Raw genomic sequence first — 20,448 nt, forward strand, 5'->3', positions numbered from 1 at the left:
ACTTCTCATTGCGGTGGCTTCTCTTGTTGCGGAGCACAGGCTCTAGGCACGTGGGCTTCAGTAGTTGTGGCGTGCGGGCTCTAGAGTGCAGGCTCAGTTGTTGTGGCGCATGGGCTTAGTTGCTCTGAGGCATGTGGGATCTTCCCGGACCAGGGCTCGAACCCGTGTCCCCTGCATTGGCAGGTGGATTCTTAACCACTGCACCACCAGGGAAATCCCGATCATATGATTTTTATTCTTCAGTTTGTTAATGTCATGTGGCACATTGATTGATTTGTGGATATTGAAACATCCTTGCATCCCTGGTATAAATCCCACTTTATCATGGTGTATGATCCTCTTAATGTATTGTTGAATTCAGTTTGTTAATATTTTATTGAGGATTTTTGCGTCTATGTTCATCATTGATATTGGCCTATAATTTTCTTTTCTTGTGATATTGTTGTCTGGTTTTAGTATCAGAGTGATGCTGGCCTTGTAGAGTGAGTTCAGAAGCATTCCTTTCTCTGCAAATTTCTGGAATAGCTTGAGAAGGCTAGGTGTTCACTCTTCTGTAAATGTCTGGTAGAATTCACCTGTGAAGCCATCTGGTCCTGCAGCAACTTCTGTTTGTTTGGAGTTTTTTTTTTTTTAATAATTTTTTGTGGTAATCTCTTATGATCCTTTGTATATCTGTGGTGTCAGTTGTAACTTCTTTTTTTTAGTTTAATCTTTATTTTATATTGGAGTATAGTTGATTTACAATATTGTGTTAGTTTCAGGTGTACAACAAAGTGATTCAGATATATGTATACATATATCCATTCTTTTTCAGACTCTTTTCCCATACAGATTACTACAGAATATTGAGTAGAGTTCCCTGTACTATACAGTAGGTCCTTGTTGATTATCTATTGTATGTATATAGTAGTGCGTATATGTTAATCCCAAACTCCTCATTTTTCCCTCCCCCCACCTTTCCCCTTTGGTAACCTTGAGTTTGTTTTCGAAGTCTGTGAGTCTGCTTCTATTTTGTAAATAAGTTCATTTGTACCATTTTTTTTAGATTCCACATATAAGTGATATCATATGACATTTATCTTTGTCTGACTTACTTCACTTAGTATGATAATCTCTACGTCCATGTTGCTGCAAATGGCATTATTTCATTCCTTTTTATGGCTGAGTAATATTCCATCGTATATATGTACCACATTTTCTTTTCCCATTCGTATGTTGATGGACATTTAGGTTGCTTCCATGTCTTGGCTATTTTAAATAGTGCTGCAGTGAACATTGGGGGTACATGTATCTTTTTAAATTATGGCTTTCTCCAGATATATGTCCAGGAGTGGGATTGCTGGGCCGTATGGTAGTTCTATTTTTAATTTTTTATGGAACCTCCATACTGTTCTCCATAGTGGCTGTACCAATTGACATTGCCACCTACAGTGCAAGAGGGTTCCCTTTTCTCCACACCCTCTCCAGCATTTATTGTTTGTAGACTTTTTGATGATGGCCATTCTGACTGGTGTGAGCTGATAACCTCACTGTAGTTTTGATTTGCGTTTCTCTAATAATTAGCAATATCAAGCGTCTTTTCATGTGCTTTTTGGCCATCTTTATGTCTTCTTTGGAGAGGTGTCTATTTAGATCTTCTGTCCATTTTTTGATTAGGTTGTTTGTTTTTTTTTGATATTGAGCTGTTTGTATACTTTAGAGATTAATCCCTTGTCAGTCGCTTCATTTGCAAATATTTTCTCTGGCTTGTCTTTTCATTTTGTTTGTGATTTCTTCTGTTGTGCAAAAGCTTTGAAGTTTAACTAGGTCCCATTTGTTTATTTCGTTTTTATTTTCATTACTCTAGGAGGTGGAAGCAAAAAGATATTGCTACAGTTTATGTCAAAGGGTATCCTGCCTATGTTTTCCTCTAAGAGTTTTATAGTATCTGGTCTTACATTTAGGTTTTTAATCCATTTTGAGTGTATTTTTGTGTATGGTATTAGAGAATGTTCTAATTTCATTATTTTACAAGTAGCTGTTCAGTTTTACCAGCACCACTTATTAAAAGACACTGTCTTTCCTGCATGGTATATTCTTGCCTCCTTTGTTGTAGATTAATTGACTGTAAGGGTGTGGACTTACTTCTGGGCTTTCTGTCCTGTTCCATTGATCTATATTTCTGGTTGTGACTTCTTTTTCACTTCTGATGTTCTAGATTTGGGCCCTCTCTCTTTTTCTCTTCATGAGTTGGGCTAAAGGTTTATCAATTTGTTTATCTTTTCAAAGAACCAGCTCTTAGTTTCATTGATTTTTCTGATTGTTTTTTAAAGTCTCTATTTCATTTATTTTTGCTCTGATCTTTATGATTTCTGTCCTACTAACTTTGAGTTTTGTTTGTTCTGCTTATCTACTTAGGGTTAGGCTTTAGGTGTACGGTTAGGCTGTTTATTTGAGATTTTTCTTGTTTCCTGAGGTAGGCTTGTATTGCTATAAACTTCCTTCTTATAACTGCTTTTGCTACATCCCACAGATTTTGGATTATTTGCTTATCATTTTCATTTGTGTCCAGGTATTCTTTTAATTTCTTCTTTGATTTCTTCAGTGATCCATTGGTTGCATAGTAGCATATTGTTTAGCCTCCACATGTTTGTGTTTCTTGCAGTTTTTTTCCTGTAGTTGATTTTTAGTCTCATAGCATTGTGATCGTAAAAGATGCCTGATATGCTTTCAATTTTCTTAAATTTATTGAGACTTGGCATGTGATCTGTCCTGGAGAATGTTTTGTGTATACTTGAAAAGAATGTGTATTTGCTGTTTTGGGATGGAATGTTCCAGATAGATCAGTTAAGTTCATTTGGTCTAATGTGTCATTTAAGGCCAGTGTTTCCTTATTGATTTTCTGTCTGGACGATCTGTCCATTGATGTAAGTGGCCTGAGAGTCCTGGAGTAGGAGTATCGGCCCACTGGTGGGCAGGGCCAGGGTCCAGGGGGTCCTGTGGCTGGTGCTGCCCGCTAGAGGGTGACGCCGGTCCTGGGGCTGGTGCTGGGCAGCGGTGAGCAGGACTGGGTCCTGGGCCCTCAGGTGGACAGCGCAAGGTCCTGGGGCGGCTGTGGGCTCAGGGAGCCTTAAGGCAGCCAGCCGGCTGGCAGGTGGGGCTGTGCCCCTGCCCAGCTCACTGCTTGGCCTGAGGCCTCCGCATACTGGTGCCTACAGACTGGTATGCAGGGCAGGTCCTGGCACTAATAAGCCAGAGGGAGGATTCTGAAATGGCGCTTGCAGCACCAGTGTCCTTGTGTTAGAACGAGCTGCCCCCAGAATAGCTGCCACCAGTGTCTGTGTCCCCAGGATGAGCTGCCCTTGCCCGCAGCCTCTCCAGGGGGCTCCCCGAGATCAGCATGTGGCTCTGACCCAGGCGCCTCTCAATTTCCTGCTTTTGTCCTGGGCCCTGAGCACGTGAGATTTTGTGTCCTTTAAGAGTGGCGTCTCGGGCTTCCCCGGTGGCGCAGCGGTGGAGAGTCCACCTGCCGATGCAGGGGACGCGGGCTCGTGCCGCGGTCCGGGAGGATACCGCGTGCCGCGGAGCGGATGGGCCCGTGAGCCGTGGCCGCTGAGCCTGCGCATCCGGAGCCTGTGCTCCGCAACGGGAGAGGCCACAACAGTGAGAGGCCCGCGTACCGCAAAAAAAAAAAAAAAAAAAAAAAAGAGTGGCGTCTCTATTTCGCACAGCCCTCTGGTTCCCCTGGAAGGAAGCCCCGCTCGCCTTCAGAGCCAGATGTTCTTCGGGCTCGACTTCCTGGTGCAGGGCCCCCAGGCTGGGGACCCTGACATGGGGCTCAGACCCCTGACTCCTTGGGGCGACCCTCTGCGGTTGCGATTATCCTCCCGTGAGCAGCTTACCCACCTGGGGCTTTGGGTCTTGACTACACCGCGGCTCCGCCCCTCCTACCCAGCCTGTTGCGGGTCCTCCTGTACATCTTCAGTTGTAGACAGTGTGTTCTAAGCTTCTGGTCTGTCTCGTCACTGGTTGCTCTGTGATAGGGTGATTCTCTTTGTGTCCATGCGAGACGGTGAGCTCAGGTGTCTTCCTACTCCCCCATCTTGGCTGCTTTTCTCTATTTGTTATTGATTTGGGCTGATTCATTTGGGCAGAGAATAAGCTTTGTATGATTTTAGTTCTTTGAAATTGGTTGAGTCCTGCTTCGGGGCCAGTAGATAGTCTTTGTAAATATTCTGTGTAATGGTTTAAGGGAGCACTTAAATTTCCATAGTTGTTTTTGTTCTACGTATGTCTGTGGGGTTCAGTTAATGATGTTGTTTAAATGTGTGTCATTGATGACTTATTTTATCTGGTTTTGTTGTCAGTTCCTGAGAGAGGTGTGTTAAAATCGCCCCCGAGAGTTTGTACTTTTGACTCTTTCTCCTTGCTCTGGCAGTCTTTGTTTATTTAGTGGCTATGCGTTTGAATGCACGTGCATTTGCCACTGTTGTATCTTCCCGGTGAGCTGAGCATCTGGTGATGACCTGACCCTCTTACTGCTGTTACTGCTTTTTGCCTAAAGTATTTTTGTCTGTTTCTAGACAACGCCACCAGCTTCCTGTTACAGTTTCTATACAGGGCGTCTTTGTCTGACTTTGAAAATGCAGTGCTTCTGTACGTTATGGCTTTAGACTTCTCTTTTAAATAGTGAAAAGTGGGCTTCCCTGGTGGCGCAGTGGTTAAGAATCCGCCCGCCAATGCAGGGGACACGCGTTCGAGCCCTGGTTCGGGAAGATCCCACATGCCGCAGAGCAACTAAGCCCGTGCGCCACAACAAGAGAATCCACTGCAATGAGAAGCCCGTGCACCTCATTGAAAAGTAGCCCCTGCTCTCCGCAACTAGAGGAAAGCCTGTGTGCAGCAACGAAGACCCAGTGCAGCCAAAAATAAATAAATTTTAAAAAAATAAATAGTAAAAAGTTAGATTTTTGTTGTTTTTATTGTTGGTGGTTTTTTAAATCTAATTTGATGATACTTTTCTTTACCTTGGTCACTGCATCTATTTGTATTCTTGTCTTCACTGAGATTTTGACCTGATCATTTCATAATGTCAATTCTTCAAGACCCTTAAGACAATTCAAATACAATTTTTCCAGCATTTTTGGTTATTTGCACGCTGGCCGGCCAATTCTCAAACAGAAGGTCCACGTGCTTCTTAAGCACATTTTAGCAAAGCTCTGCGTTTGATCGCACTTCACCCGCACGTCAGAGGCGCCCGGCTCCTGACCCCCAGGTTGTGCGTTGCCCGCGGGGCCTTCCGCACGCTGCCTCCTGTGTGTTCCCCCTGTTCTCGCGTCTGCCTCATCCTTGTAGACACACGTCCTGAAAACACTGAATCCTGCCACGGTTGTTCATAAACGGCCTAGTGAAGACTTGAAGGGGATCAGGGACCCCCTGTCTGGAACCACCGTCTTCAGCTGGACATTCAGAGCGTGTGTGGTTTGATGTTGGCACTGCAGGTGGCGCTGTGTGAGATGTCCCTCCTCTTAGCAGAGTGTCACCCACAGGGGGCGTCGGTTACTCTGTGTTTTTGTTTTTTTGCGGTACGCGGGCCTCTCCCACCGCAGAGCACGGGCTCCGGACGCGCAGGCTCAGCGGCCGTGGCCCGCGGGCCCGGCCGCTCCGCGGCACGTGGGATCCTCCCGGACCGGGGCACGAACCCGCGCCCCCCGCGTCGGCAGGCGGACTCTCAACCGCCGCGCCACCAGGGAAGCCCTGCACTGTGTTTTATACGCGATGTGATGAGCGCATGGAACTCACGAACCCAGGGCAGGACAGGCTGGACCACTTGGTAAAAAGCATCTTCTGAAAGTCCCGCATCCACCGTCCGCAGGCTGGTAGACTAAGCGCTGTCTTCATTTGGGAGGAACATTGTTGGTATTTTACAAGACGCCTCAAAAGTCTGCCTCTCGGGGCTTTCATGCACAAAGGGGTTTTTTGTAGCATTTAAAAAATAAATGACTGGCATTGACTTATTAATGATTTATCAAGGAAACGTTATTAGGCTTTGAAAATATTTTTCAGTGACTTTTTCTGGAGCAGTTGCTAACTTCAGCAATGAAATCAAACTGGTCTACAATTTCAGCACCTCGTCCATAATATCAACATCTAATATCAGCATCTGTACCAAGTTCTACACAGGCAGCTCCCAATGTTCCCGAAATGATTATCAGACTGTACTGAATATTCTGAAACCCCTTAGGAGTTGTCTCTGGACTCCGTGCCTGCGTTTTGTTGAGATAACATGTACACGCTGTAACGTGCACTCGAATTAAATGTTCGCGAGTGTGAGTTTGACACTTGTGTACACCTGTGTAGCCACCACCCAAAACAAGATGCAGACCGTTTCTGTCCTCCCCCCTGTTCCTCGTGGCCCCCCACCGTCCCCATCCCCTGCCTCTAATCCAGAAGCTGCGTCTCCTTTCCGTCACGGCCCTTTAGTCCGGCCCGTTCTGGGGCTTCCTACGTGCTCGTCTGTGTCGGGCTTCCTGCACTTAACGCCGTGTTTCTGAGACTCGCCTGGGGTGCCCTGTGCGTCAGACTGCGTTCTCTTGATCACTGTCGTTCCTTTGTATGAATGTGCCAGAATCTGTTTCTCAGGATCCGTTCTCATCACGACGGGCATTTGGATTGTTTCCAGTTTGGGGCTGTTGTGAATAAGGTTGCTGTGAGCATTCCTATACACGTTCTTTTGTGGACATACTTCTGTTTCTCTTGGGTAAATACCTCACAGTAGGATTTCTGGGTCCTATGGTTAGCAGATGTTGATAGCATCTAGTGTTATGGTTTAGTAGTTGGTATTTTTGATTTGGGGCGTTCTAACAGGTGTGTAGTAGTGTCTGGTTATGGTTTTGATTTGATTCCCTAGTGACTAATGATGTTTACAAAGTTCCATGAGCCTATGGTCATTCGTGCATCTTCTTTTGTCGTGTCTGTTCTAAAATTTTTGTCCCTTTTCAGTTGGGGTTTGGACCTTCTATTGCTGTTATTTAGGAGTTCTTTATATATAATCTGAGTACAAGACCTTTGTTACACATATATATGCTGCAAATATTTTTTCAGATTCTGTGGCCTCTCTTCATTTCCTTAATGTCTTTTTACAAGAGAAATGGTTAACTCTTACGAAATCCGGATTTTTAGTTTTTTTTAAATGTGTCATCTATGTTTTTAAAATTTTTTGTAGCTAATTTCTGCCTCCCAAGATGGAAGAAGATGCCAGGCTGCTCCCTAAGAAGCTTTTGGACGACACCCCCCTTGTGGAGGACGGTAATTAAGAAAGGTCTTTTCACAAATAAGACACGTTTCAACACACAGAAGACAAACGACGTGCTTAACACTTGCCCTTTAATTTCCTTTTTTCAGAGAGACTACATCTTTCCAACTCATATTGTTTTCTCAAAAAGGTAGCTTATAGCCTCGGTTGGCCTCGGGTAGCCGGTCCCCCGCCGTCCCCGCCGGCGGGCCGCCGCACGCATCCCCCAGGGCGCGGCCCCGCCGCGCGTCGGGACCGGGGTCCGGGGCGGAGAGCCCTTCGTCCTGGGACACGGGGTGCGGCCGGAAAGGCGGCCGCCCCCTCGCCCGTCACGCACCGCACGTTCGTGGGGAACCTGGTGCTAAACCATTCGTAGACGATCTGCTTCTGGGTCGGGGTTTCGTACGTAGCAGAGCAGCTCCCTCGCTGCGATCTATTGAAAGTCAGCCCTCGACACAAGGGTTTGATAAAAAATAAAATAAAAAAGAAAACAAAAAGAGAAAAAAAAAAAAAAGGTAGCTTATATTATTCTGTGTTTAATCACAAGAAAGATCCACGCGACTGAGACTTTGAAGTTCAGTGGCCGACTGTAGTTCCCCAATTTTCTGTTATTGCTTAAAATGGCAATAATGAACCTGTTGTATGTAACATGAAGAGCCTGGTTTAAGAGCAGGCAGCTGGATTTCACGTCTGCCTTTGACTGGTCTGCTCTGATATCTTGTCATGTGGCCTTTAGAAAACTCCACTCTACGCTCTTAAAACAAGGGTGGGAAAGACAACAGTGTTTTGCTATTATTAGGAAAATAGTTTTGACTTTGCAGACCCCTTGGAAGGGTTCCCTGGGCCACCCTTTGAGAACCACTGCTCTGAGCCGCCGGCCCCGTTGCCCAGTTGGTGTGTGTCAGGATTTACCTTGGAACTTCGGGCTTGACGGTCTCCATCTGCTTTCTGTTGTTTTAACTCTCGTTCTATTTCTAGAAGCAGATGAACTGGAGGATCCGGAGTTTGTGCGGGGCTCTGTCCCTGCGGAGGCTGAGAACGAGGCGGACCCAGGAAGCTCCTGGTAATTAACCCGGGGCAGGGGGAGGGGCAGGACGTGCTCCCCACGCGGTGGCAGCGGGCGTCCTTTCCGCGTTAAGTCCAGGGAAAGAGCAGAACAGAGACGAGAGGCAGCAGAGACCAGCCGTCGAGGACAGAAGGCAGCCCTCACTCCTGCGGAGGGACTTGAGCCACCTAGACCAGCTGCAGGAAGAGAAAGACCTTTTCACTCAGAAAATGAGGTGAGTGGGGCGGGCCGGGCTCTGGCCGGGGCCCATCTGTGCAGGGTGTCCTTCGAGGCAGGTGGCCAAGGGAGGCCTCCCTGAGGAGGGGACCTGCAGGCTGGGACGTGGGTGGCAGGAACAGGGCACAACGGCTGGGGTGGGGCGATGAGTGCAGGGCCCGGGGCAGCAGGCGAGGACGCCAGGTCATGTGCCTGCAGACCAGAGGCCTCCGGTCAGTGTCCCTCCAGGCCTCTCTCCGAGAGATGCCCTGCCTGCTCCTGCCCTTAGAGGGGTGTCTTGGGGGGCAGTGCACCTCTCTGTCCTGCGCATTCATCTGAGCGCCCCCACGGAGTGGCCACACCTCAGAGTGTAACTGGGCGACCAGGAGGGCAGAGGAAGATGAAGTAGGAGATCTCAGAGCGGGCTCGGCCAGGAGGGTCTCTCAGTGGCTTTTTGGCCCCCGAGATGCTTCTAGTCGTTAGGTGAGTGTGCTGGGTCCTTCCTGAGGGGCTGGCAACCAGGGGGCTGGCTCTCCATCCTTGTAAGAATGAGAGGCCAGTGGAGAGGGGGCGGGAGCGGGGTCAGATCAACGAAGGGGGCCCAGGAGAAGCCTTCCTTCGGCCACAGCCCTGCCATCCCAGTCGGCCAGTTTAGAGGAGAAGTCAGGCGAAGGCATCGCTGGGCCTGAAGGCCGGCAGCCCCTGAGGCCCTGACCCGCCTGCCCTCTGCAGGGCAGCCGTGGGCGGCCTCGAGGCAGGGCCCCAGCTGGGGAACGAGAGGGACCTGTGGGCGAAGATGCCGGCCGTGCTGCAGGAGAGCGTGTAAGTCCAGGCCGTCGAGCAGGGACGGGTTTGAAGATGAAGAATGACATTTTGTGCTTGACTTTCAAGCTGCCTAAAAATTGAAAGGTAGCTGAGACTTTCCATTGTTTAAGTGTTTTGCGCGTTCTCCATGTTTGTCTGAGTTCTCAGGAACTGTGAGATCAGCTTCTTTTTCCTGTTTTCCTGCTCTTTGAGCCTCCAAAGAACTACCAGCACGATTTTTAAAAGAGCTTTACACCTTTTCTGAGAGCATTCCTGCCGCCCCGGCAAGGAGACGGCCGCGCTGTGTCAAATCCTGTACGCGGAGCTTGTCTTGGCAGCTTCCTCTCTGCACCAGCCGGCACCGGGCTGGTCCCCTCCAGCGCCGCGAAGCCCCCGGGGCCCTGCCTGTGTCGGATCACTGTACGGTCCATTATGTTTTTTTAAAAACTTCTAAATTTTGAAACAATTTCAAGTTCACAGCAGAGTTACAGAAACAGCACCAAGAACCCCCGGTGCCCCCAAGCTCTCCCACCATCCCGGTGACACTTCACACCTCGGGGGGTTGCATGGGGTCGCCCCACCTCCAGTAGGAAAGACCCTGTCTTCCCGTGATGCTCGTGACCTTGATGGTTTTGAAGCATCCGGGCCTGGAAAGGTCCCCCAAGTTGCCTTTGCGTGATGTTTCCTCGGGGAGGTGGTCTAGAATCCCGTGTGCTGCCCGCCCCACCCCCACCCCACCCCCCACCAACCAGGCTTACGATGGCCACCGGTCCCATTTCCAGTGGGGGAACTTTGGCCACTTGATCGAGATGGGGTGTGTAGGGTTTCTTTTTTGGTTTTAAAGTTTACACATTTAAAAAAAATATTTATTTATTTATTTGGCTGCGCTGGGTCTTAGTTGCGGCATGCGGGATCTAGTTCCCCGACCAGGGATCGAGCACAGGCCCCCTGCATTGGGAGCTAGGAGTCTTAACCACTGGACCACCAGGGAAGTCCCTAAAGTTTATACTTTTTAAAATTTTAATATTTATTTTATTTAGGCTGCACCAGGTCTAAGTAGCTGCATGTGAGATCTTTAGTTGCAGCATGCATGTGGGATCTAGTTCCCTGACCAGGGATCGAACCCGGGCCCCCTGCATTAGGAGCACAGAGTCTTATCCGTTGGACCACCAGGGAAGTCCCATGCAGGGTTTCTTCAATGCAGAGTCATGCTTTTTCCTTTGGAAACTAACATGGAACTTGTGGTACAAACTGTGAGACTGGAAAACCCCATCCTCAGCCCTTTCACGCTCCGGTGTTTGCATTTATTGATGCTTCTTGCTTGAATCAGTTACGATGATGGTTGCCAAAGGGCGATTTTCTAATTCCGTAATTCCTTCTAAATGTACGAGTTAGTGTTCCGCTGTAAAGAACAGCGTTCTCTTCCCCATGTTTCTTTATATGTCAGTATAGACTCTTTGACTTCTCTTCTACGCAGTGGGTTATAACCTGCTCCATCATTTTTTTAAATTTTTATTTATTTATTTATTTATTTTTGGCTGCGTTGGGTCTCCATTGCTGTGAGCGGGCTTTCTCTAGTTGCTGCGAGCGGGGGCTACGCTTCGTTGCGGTGCGTGGGCTGCTCACTGCGGTGGCTTCTCTTGTTGCGGAGAACGGGCTCTAGGTGTGTGGGCTCAGTAGTGTGGCATGCAGGCTCAGTAGTTGCAGCTTGCGGGCTCCAGAGCACAGGCTCAGCAGTTGTGGCTTGCAAGCTCTACAGCGCAGACTCAGTAGTTGTGGCGCACGGGCTTAGTTGCTCCGTGGCACGTGGGATCTTCCCGAACCAGGGCTCGAACCCATGTCCCCTGCATTGGCGGGCGGATTCTTAACCACTGCGCCACCAGGGAAGCCCCATCATCATTATTTATGTTGATGCTCCAGTCACCCCCAATGGGCCAGTTAGCACCTCTTTCAAGCAGGCTCCCTGTTGTTCTTCGAGTGCTTTCTGGGGTAACGAAGTGTTCCTAGCCCGCTTGTTTCCTGTCCGCCCTAGTCATAGACCTCGCCGGTTGTCCGGACCAAGCCAGAGCCTTGTTTTCTCACAGGGGAGAGTGGTGTTTAGGGACCTAGGGCTGGGCTCCAGGTGGACCCAATGGGAAGCACGTGCATGTGTCTGTGTGTCTGCGTTAGAACCAGGAGTTGACACCCGTGATTCCAGCTCCAACGGAACCAGAGGTGCACCCTCATCTCCCCTGTCTGATGGGACACTTCTTCTCTGACAGTTGGAAGCTGTCTCTCATTACCTTCACTGTTCTCGCTCGCTTCTCCTCCCGCCAAGTACCAGTCTGCTGCCCCTGCCCCAGACGCTGCAGCCGGCCCTGACCACCCCCCCATAGCCCACCTGCCTGCCCCTCCTCATGTGGGCGTGGCTGCTGCCCGTTCACTTTCTTTTTAATCAGCTTTATTTAGGTCTAATTTACATGCAGGGAAATGCATGTCAAACGTCCCTTGTGCATCCTGTCCGTCAGCAGTGCTGACCCCAGGTGACCGCGGGTGTCCTCTGCCCCTTCGTGTTGCGTGTGCAGAACCTGCAGTGTTTACCCCCGTGCCCGTCTCCTCCACGCCGCACAGCCGCCACGAGAGGCATTCGTGTCCTCGCGCATGGCCGGCGGGTCCACTGCTGTCTGCTTCACCACTGAGCAGAGCAGCCCGGGGGTCTCGCTGGCTCCCGTTGGAAGCCCACCTGGTTCCCCTTCCTAGTCAGCATCCCCTTGGACAACGTAGTGACCCCTTGAACCTATTCTTGGGGGGACGTGACTTCAGGGCCCTCCTGTGTTGCTGCCAGAGTCTGTGTGCCCAGGCTCAAGGGCACCCCAGGCCGCAGGGACGTCGATGAGCCCCCCCAAGTGTGGGCTGAGGGCAGGCGGGCCACGCAGCAGGCGTCTGCTGTCCCCAAGGGCTTCCTTCAGGGGCACGTGTGAACTTGGGGCCCGGTGGCTTAGACGGCGTCACTCACGGTCACTGAGCACCTGCTGAGTGCCAGACCCCGATGTAAGCATGAAGGGTCAGCAGTGAGTAAAACCTTGGAGTCCCTGCCTGTTTTCACGGGAATGACAGACACGTAAGCAAAGCATGAAGCTCGTGGCGGGAGCCACATGGCACGGTCACTGCGTCCCTGGGCCCAGAGAGCGGGGCTTCAGGGGCAGAGCAGGGCGGTGTTGCAGGAGACAAGGGGCCTGGGTGTTGGTCAGACCCGGTGGTGGAGCCCTGGAGTGGACGCTGCGCGCGGCGGGGGGCGGGGGGGCGCTCTCCAACCCCTTTGCCAGCGTAAACAGAAGCGCCTCCCGTTTGCAAGGAGGGCCATGTGGCACGTCGAGATCCAGGAGAGGCAGCTGGAGGACGCCCGCAAGGCGGCCCGAGCGGAGGCCCCGGCCGCCAGGAAGTGCCTCCGGGAGAGGGGGGCCTCGGGGAAGGCAGAGCAGAACCAGCTGCTGCGGGTGCGGTAGGTCCAGGCCCGGGGCGCGCCCCCCAGGCCCACACCTGTGCCCCCCCTGCCCACGCCTGCGCCGCCCCTGCCCACGCCTGCTCCCCCTCCCAGGCCCATGCCTGAGACCCCCCAGCCCATGCCTGCGACCCCCCACCGGCCCACACCTGCGCCCCCTCCCAGGCCCACGCCTGCGCCGCCCCCCAGGCCCACACCTGCACCCCCCTCGCCCACACCTGCGGCCCCCACGGCCCACACCTGCGCCTCTGCCCACCCAGCCCTAGCCTGGGCAGAGTGGCTTGGGCCACGCTTGCTCCCTGACCTGATGGCCGCTTCCCTCCTGGACGCCCTGCCCTCTTCTCGGCTCTGGCCGCTCCTTGTGGCCTGTCCTCCTGAGGCCCCGACACCTCCCATTCGCCTCAGGCAGCTGCTTCTGAGGGCGGGTCAGGTGGACCAGGTGTGCTGCAGGCCGGGGGACGCAGCCCCCCCCACAGCGGCCCTCCCGCCCTCGCCCCTGCAAGGGGTCCTCACAGGTCCTCCTGCTGTCACACCCCCACCTCGTCCAACCGTTGCCAGCTCTTCCTGCTGCTTCCGCGGGATCCGAGCCTGTGGACACCCACAGGGTCCCCACAGCCCCGCCCCCTACCAGGCACAGCGCAGGGCCCTCCCGCCTCATGCACTTGGCCCTGGTCCCGGGCCCTCTGCAGCCGAGCCTGCACAGGACGTGTCCCTGTCCCCGCTGCCCCGTGTCCCTGCAGGAGACCCGTGTCCTTGCAGAAGGAGCACGGCCTCAGGCACCAGAAGCTGGTGGAAGACGCCCAGAAGAACCATCGGAAGGCCATGAAGTTCCTGAAGGCCTCCCTGCGGAGGTACAGCCGCCCTCTTCTCTCCGCGTCTCTCCTCCTGGCCCTCCCCTCGGCCCCACACCCGCCCGCACAGGGAGGACCCGAGGAAGTGGATCGATTGCCTTCGTCTTGAAATTCTCCGATTTTCTCAGTGAGCCGTCACCTCATCACACAATAAATGTGTGTTTTCAGTTTTGAGCTGACGGCCGTTATTTTCAGACGAGGACTCCCGTCTAGAGAAACGGGCCTCACGTTTCCTCGTGCTTCGCGCGCAGCCCGGCTCTCCCCCACTTGCCTTTAACATCGTCGCGCTGGGCTGCCTCCCCGCGGCTCCTCGCAGCGGTGGTGCCGGGGAGTGACCGGGTCCTCCCCGCCAGGACCCGCGAGCAGCGGTGCAAAGAGGAGCTGGCGAGCCGCGAGCGCGTGCGCAGGCGCATGGATGCTGTGCTGGCCCTGAAGAACAGCATCTCCGCCAACCGGGTAGGACTGGCACCAGCTCCCGACCCCTCAGGATGCGCTCACCTGCCCCTGGACAGGCTCCCGCGCTCCGGGGGGACCCGGGCTCGGCGAGGCGAGTGCTGGAGCCCTGGGCCTTCCCAGGGGGAGTGATGCCCCCCGGGTCCTGGGGGGCAGCGGGACCAGGGAAGCGGGGAGGGTTGCGCAGTGAGCCGCCGGTCCAGTGGAGACGGCGGGGCTCTGGCCTCGGGAAGCCCCTGAGGACTGGGGGGAGGGGGCAGCTGCAGGAGGCGGGTGCAGGTGGGAGCAGTGGTGATTTCCACAAACGTTGACCTCCGGCGTCTCTGGCACGACGTGAGGGCACCCAGCCCACAGAAAGCTCCGTCGCGCACGCGCACACCTGCGGATGCTGGCACACCTCCCTGTTCTCTATTCCCAAGGAGACACTCCGGAAATTTCAAGCACGGGCCCAGGCCGAGGCAGAGCTGGCGGAACAGAAGGCCCAGGCCGAGAAGGAGGTGATTCTGGCCCAAGGTGGGGACGCTTTCAAGCACTTTTGCCATCAGCGCCGGCGCCAGGAGCTGGAGGCCCAGAACCGGTGAGGGCCTGGAGGGGCGGCATCCCAGAGCGGTGGGTGGGTGTGTCTGTCACAGCCTGCGGCGAGGCTGCCTCTGTCCCTGGGCCTCCCCGTCCCCCCCGACCCCATCCTGCAAGTCCCGCCCTCCACCCCCTGCTCTCCAGCCCCCGGCAGGCGGGACCTCTCCTGGGCCTCAGGCACAGCCCCCACTGCCCCTGCTGCCCCGGGCCTCCCTTGCCCGTGGCCTCCTCCCACGGAGAGGCTGCGGGCAGCCGGGGCTCACTTTCTGGGCTCCCCCAAACCGGGGCTCAGTGCTGCCTCAGTCCGCGCTGCACCCCGTCATCCCCTGAGACCCCCTCGGCCTGCGAGTCCCCCGTTCTCAGCTCCCCCGGCTGCACCCGACCCGAGAGACAGGGGTCCCCCCGGGGGCTTCCCAAGAGGCAAGAGTGGGTGGCGCCTCTCCCGCCTCAGCCCAGCCTTGCACACGAGGTTCTGTCGCTTCCTCTTCATCCTGGAGGGCCTGTCCCTCGCCCCACAAGCAGCCCCGCCCATCGTGGTCACTGTCAGCAGCTGCCCAGGGGTGGCCGCCCGGTCCTGTCCCGGGGGGAGTCGCGGTGCCCTGAGCACCAGCCCCGGCGTTGGGTCGTTGGGTCGTTGGGTCATCGCCCGCCCGCAGGGGTCCCGGGGGCAGCGCCTCCTGCCTCGGAGCCCTTCGTGCCGGCAGGTGGGAGGCGCCGGCAGCGAGCAGCGGGAATGGCTCACGGAGTGACCGGCCTCCAGCCCTGAGGCCGCCCTGGGGACCGGGCGCGGGCGACGCGGCAGCCCACGGGCTCGAGGCTTGTGGCGGGGACGGCGCGGAGCCGGAGGTTCGCGCCCCGGGTCCCCCGGCCCGGCCGCCCTCCTGGGCTCCCTCCGTCGGCTCCTGCGCGCCGAGCCTCTCGGGGTCCGGGCGCAGCTGGCTGGCGTTTCCCCGCAGCGCCTTCAAGGGGCAGCAGAAGCTCAGGAAGCTCGAGGTTGTGAGTCGGATCTTGAAGGAGGGGGCCGAGGAGGACAGGAGGAAGCAGCGGCCCTCGCCCCCCAGACCCGCGGGCCGGCCCCTCCTGAGCGGCCGGACCTGGAGCTGCGTGGCCGCCCTCCGTGCCGGGAGGAGCGCGGCGGAGCCGCCCCGCTGCCGCCCGGTGAGCGGACCGCTGCGCTGGACCGCGCCGGGCAGCTCCGATCAGGACCGCGGAGAGCGCTCCTGCCCTCCGCCCCTCCGCCCGACCCAGCCCTGGCGCACGTGCTCCGTGGCCCTCGCGGCTCCCCCCGGGCCTCCGGAGCCTTGCCCGCCTGGGGAAGCAGCCCCCCACCGCCACATGTCCCCTGAACAGGCTTGTCTCGGGCCACCTTACCTGTCCCCAGATGCCAGAGCCAGGCTGGTGACCAAAGGCCCGTCACGGCCCAGGGGAGACATGTGCCCCCGCCCCCCACCCCCCACGCATGTTGGCCCCGGAGCCGGGCGCTCCCCTCCATCCCCGCTCTGAGTCCTCACGTAGAGGGCCGGCCCCATGCCGTCGCCCCATAGGTGACCTGCTTGCCTGTCCCTGAGGGTGTGGGGTAGGGACGTCGGGACCCCACCCTGAGCCCGGCAGCCCTTCGGCTTCTGCCCTGTGCGCCCCCAGCCCGAAGGCCCAGGTCACTGGCTCCAGCAATGCTCTGCCAGCCGCGACCCCCAGGCTGCTTCGTGGGTGGCCCCCGAAGCCGTGCCTCTCTGTCCTGTCACCCCCAGCTGCGCTCCTGCCCTTCTCCGCGTGGGGCCTTTCTCACGCCTGCGGCGACATTGCCCTCCATCCTTGTGTCTGTGCCAGCCTGATGTCCCCGGAGGGAGGCCCCATCTGGCCCTAGAGCAGCTGAGGGTCCGTGAGGGGGTTCCGGAGTGTCCATAAGTCAGAGTGTTTTGTGGCTCTTGTGGGCATCGGAGACGAGGCTTTCACGATGTGTCAGGACACTCATGCTGTAAATAGAAGTTGCAAACCCGCGCGTGCTCCGGTCTCTGAGTGCAGAGCGGGGCTGGGTTGGCTGCCAAGGCCCCGGAGTCCCGCGGGTTCGTACTTTCTTCCTCCCGGTCGGTACAATCTGTTTTCTAGAATAAGCTGTTGCGTCCCTCTCCCCAACTCCAGGAGGGCAGGTCTGCGTTACCCCAAGCCTCTCTGCTGGTGAAGGCCGTGTCCAGCGAGTCCGTCCAGGCGGATGGGGGGAGCCTTGGCCAGGACGAGGGGACGCTGGCTCGGCCGGAGATCCTCGGGCTCTGGGAGGAGGACTACAGGCCGTACCAGGTAGCCCCTCGGACACGCGGCCACATCTGCTCCTCTGTCTCCCACCTCTCCTCCCTGCCCTCGCGGGGGCTGCTCTGCGGTTCCCCGCAGCCACCTCCCTCCCAAACAACCACAGGGCCGGTGGCGGCCACACACAGAGGGGTGCAGGCAGGGGGCTCGAGGGGTGGGGGCCGAGTCCGAATTCTCCAGCTTACTATTGGGGAAATGTGTTGCTAGAAAAAGGCATGAGTTCACACTTCCTTTGATGGCCTTTTGTCAAGAAAGACGCACTATCCAGAGCACTGGTCGTCCTGGTTCTAAAAGGGCAGGCACAGCTCTGGGAGCCGAGAAGTTAGCGAGCGTCCACTGCACGCAGCAGGGCACGGGCTCTGGCTCTGTCCCTGCGTTGGTCAGCCGAGGCCCGCGGCCACCTGGGAGGACATCGCCCGCCCCTGGTCTGTGTACACGTGGGTTCCCATTGCTCTGAGGACAAAGCCATTTTAGTTCCGCTGATTCTGAGGAGACCTCTGCCGCTGCTCTGCTCAGGCCCGGCCACTCCCGGGGACCACCGGTCAGCGGGCCGGCTCCCACCCAGGAGAGCGAGGCGGGAGGATGCCAGCCCCTGGGCCAGCAGGGCACCGGGAGCCAGGCCCCCAGAGGGTCCCTCTTCACGTCACTAAGCTGGTCAGGGAGGCACCTCTATTTGTGCCACTGAAAAAATGTTGCTTCCTGTAGAGCTTTTCAAGAACTTTCTCTTGGCCTGATTTTAAAATCTAGAAAATGCCCCCTGCCATTATTTCCTGGGAATCCGCCGGATCCTGGACGGCCCTGCTCGGCCCCTGTTTCTTCCCTGGCCCTGCCATACCCCCTCCCCCGCCTTGCTGGTGCCCACCCCACCCCCGCCCCGTGCGGCCGTGGTGGCCCCGGCCCCGGGCTGTCCATCTCCCTCACTCCCCAGCTGACCTCGGGGAGGCCTGGGGGCGCTCCCGAGCCGGCCACTGTCCCCGCCAAGCCCCAGGTGCCCAAGGAGGACATAGACCAGAAGCCCGCGGCCGGCAAGCAGACGGCCGAGGACATGCTGGCGCGCACTGTGCAGCGGCTGCGCAGCGGGCTGACCCACAGGCAGGTGGCGTCCAGGCGCGAGTGCGGAGGGCGTCCCTTCGACAGCAGGCCCAAGCTCGTGCACTTCAAGGTGAGCCCAGCGTCCTCGCCCGGGGCGGAGGGGACAGGGCCCGGCCTCGCACAAGGGGTCAGACACCGGCCCCAGGAGGGCGATTGTCCTGGGGGGCTGGGACGCCACACCTTCCTGGTCCCTCTGGAGGAGCCGGGCACCACCCGACCCTTTGCTGGGGGGCCCCCACCCGCTGGTCCCCCGGAGGCCGCTTCCTGCCCGAGGCGGGGGTCCTACAAGACCATGGAGGGTGTCCCCATCTCCCAGGCGGGGATGTCAGGTGCCAAGAAGCATCCGCCAGGAAACTTGGAGCCGTAACTTTTTTTTTTTTTTTTTTTTTTTTTTTTTGCGGTACGCGGGCCTCTCACCGCTGTGGCCCCTCCCGTTGCGGAGCACAGGCTCCGGACGCGCAGGCACAGCGGCCACGACTCACGGGCCCAGCCGCTCCGCGGCATGTGGGATCTTCCCGGACCGGGGCACGAACCCCTGTCCCCTGCATCGGCAGGCGGACTCTCAACCACTGCGCCACCAGGGAAGCCCATGAGCCGTAACTTTTTATCTGCTTTTCCTAGGACTTTGATATCGGCAAAGTGTACAAGAAAAAGATCACGCTGATTAACGCCACCTACACGGTTAACTACTGCAAGCTGGTGGGCGTGGAGGAGAGCCTCCGGGACTTCATCAGCCTCGGGTACTAGGGGATGGGCGGGGGGGGGGGGGGGGGGGGGGGCAGGCGGGCAGCGCGCGGGTCGGGGCGGGTGCTTCAGGCCCGGAAGCTGTTACCAGAGCCTTTTTATTTGACCCACACTTTGGGCACAAAACCTTCAGCTTGCGTCCCCGTGGGCATCCTGTAAAGTGGCTCCTCCGCCCTCCTGAGACCAGCCCAGTTTTCCCTGATAAATGGCTTGATGTTTTCCCCTTCGTTGTGTTTGGAGGCTGGCCGCTCTGGGTGAGATTTCCCTGGAGGGCCTTGTGCCTTTTCAAGGTGAAGGAGAAAGCCATCTTTTATTTCGGGACTGTGTACTTGAACTCTGTATTTAAATTTTTTTTCTTTCTTTTAATTGTATCCAATAATTCTTTTTTTTTTATTGGAGTAAAATTGCTTTACAGTGTTGTGTTACTTTCTACTGTACTATGAAGTTAATCAGCTCTATGTCTACATACACCCCCTCCCTCTTGGACCTCCCTTCCGCGCCTCACCATCCCAGCCCTCTAGGTGGTCTCAGAGCACCGAGCTGAGCTCCCCGTGCAGTACCCCAGATGCCCGCTAGCTCTCTGTTTTACACGTGGTAGTGTATTTATGTCAATCCTAATCTCCCACTTCGTCCCACCCTCCCCTTCCCCCCACTGTGTCCACATGTCCGTTCTCTACGTCTGCGCCTCTATTCCTGCCCTGTAAATAGGTTCACCTGTACCATTTTTCTAGATTCCATATATATGCATTAATATACGGTATTTGTTTTTCTCTTTCTGACTTAACTTCACACCGTATGACAGACTCTAGGTCCATCCACATCTCTACAAATGACCCAGTTTCGTTCCGTTTTATGGCTGGGTAACATTCCATTGTATATATGTACCACATCTTCTTTATCCATTCATCTGTCTATGGACATTTAGGTTGCTTCCATGTCCTGGCTATTGTAAATAGTGCTGCAGTGAACACTTGGGTGCATGTGTCTTTTAGAATTATGGTTTTCTCTGGGTATATGCCCGGGAATGGGATTGCTGGGTCATATGGTAATTTTATTTTTAGTTCTTTAAGGAACCTCCATACTGTTCTCCATAGTGGCTGTATCAGTTTACATTCCCACCAGCAGTGCAAGAGGCTTCCCTTTCCTCCACACCCTCTCCAGCATTTGTGGTTTGTAGATTTTCTGATGATGCCCATTCTAACTGGTGTGAGGTGACACCTCATTGTAGTTTTGATTGGCATTTCTCCAATAATTAGTGATGTTGAGAATCTTTTCATGTACCTCTTGGCCATCTGTTATGTCTTCTTTGGTGAAATGTCTATTTAGGTCTTCCACCCATTTTTTTGAGTTGTTTGTATTTTTTGATATTGAGCTCCACGAGCTGTTTGTATATTTTGGAATTAATCCTTTGTCCGGTTGCTTCATTTGCAAATATTTTCTCCCATTCTGAGGGCTGTCTTTTTGTCTTGTTTATGGTATCCTTTGCTGTGCAAAAGCTTTTAAGTTTAATTAGGTCCCATTTGTTTATTTCTGTTATTTTCACTACTCTAGGAGGTGGGTCAAATGTATTTAAATTTTTACTCTGTTCCAGTGTTTCAGGTTTCTTCCT

General features: G+C 55.1%; 1 protein-coding gene and 1 non-coding gene across 5 annotated transcripts in view; one reads left to right on the forward strand and one right to left on the reverse strand.

Annotated features, from left to right (window-relative positions):
- Positions 1–20,448, forward strand: part of CFAP74 (cilia and flagella associated protein 74) — a 76,937-nt gene that overhangs the window by 16,615 nt on the left and 39,874 nt on the right. For 3 of the 4 annotated variants that reach the window (XM_067019070.1, XM_067019097.1, XM_067019079.1), the window contains 12 exons: positions 7,205–7,287; positions 8,252–8,336; positions 8,413–8,553; positions 9,267–9,356; positions 12,673–12,819; positions 13,560–13,670; positions 14,024–14,126; positions 14,543–14,700; positions 15,656–15,857; positions 16,839–16,994; positions 17,986–18,165; positions 18,717–18,835. In XM_067019070.1, coding sequence (XP_066875171.1) covers positions 7,224–7,287; positions 8,252–8,336; positions 8,413–8,553; positions 9,267–9,356; positions 12,673–12,819; positions 13,560–13,670; positions 14,024–14,126; positions 14,543–14,700; positions 15,656–15,857; positions 16,839–16,994; positions 17,986–18,165; positions 18,717–18,835 — 1,556 coding nt within the window. In that variant the 5' untranslated portion in view covers positions 7,205–7,223. Of the gene's footprint in view, positions 1–7,204; positions 7,301–8,251; positions 8,337–8,412; positions 8,554–9,266; positions 9,357–12,672; positions 12,820–13,559; positions 13,671–14,023; positions 14,127–14,542; positions 14,701–15,655; positions 15,858–16,838; positions 16,995–17,985; positions 18,166–18,716; positions 18,836–20,448 lie in introns of all 4 variants that reach the window. The other variant, XM_067019088.1, reaches the window with a different exon arrangement.
- On the reverse strand, positions 10,442–10,514 carry TRNAR-CCU (transfer RNA arginine (anticodon CCU)). Its single transcript has one exon. It is a non-coding gene; the product is annotated as a tRNA-Arg (tRNA).

The sequence above is a fragment of the Kogia breviceps genome, chromosome 1 (assembly GCF_026419965.1).
Source record: "Kogia breviceps isolate mKogBre1 chromosome 1, mKogBre1 haplotype 1, whole genome shotgun sequence".
NCBI lineage: Eukaryota > Metazoa > Chordata > Mammalia > Artiodactyla > Physeteridae > Kogia > Kogia breviceps.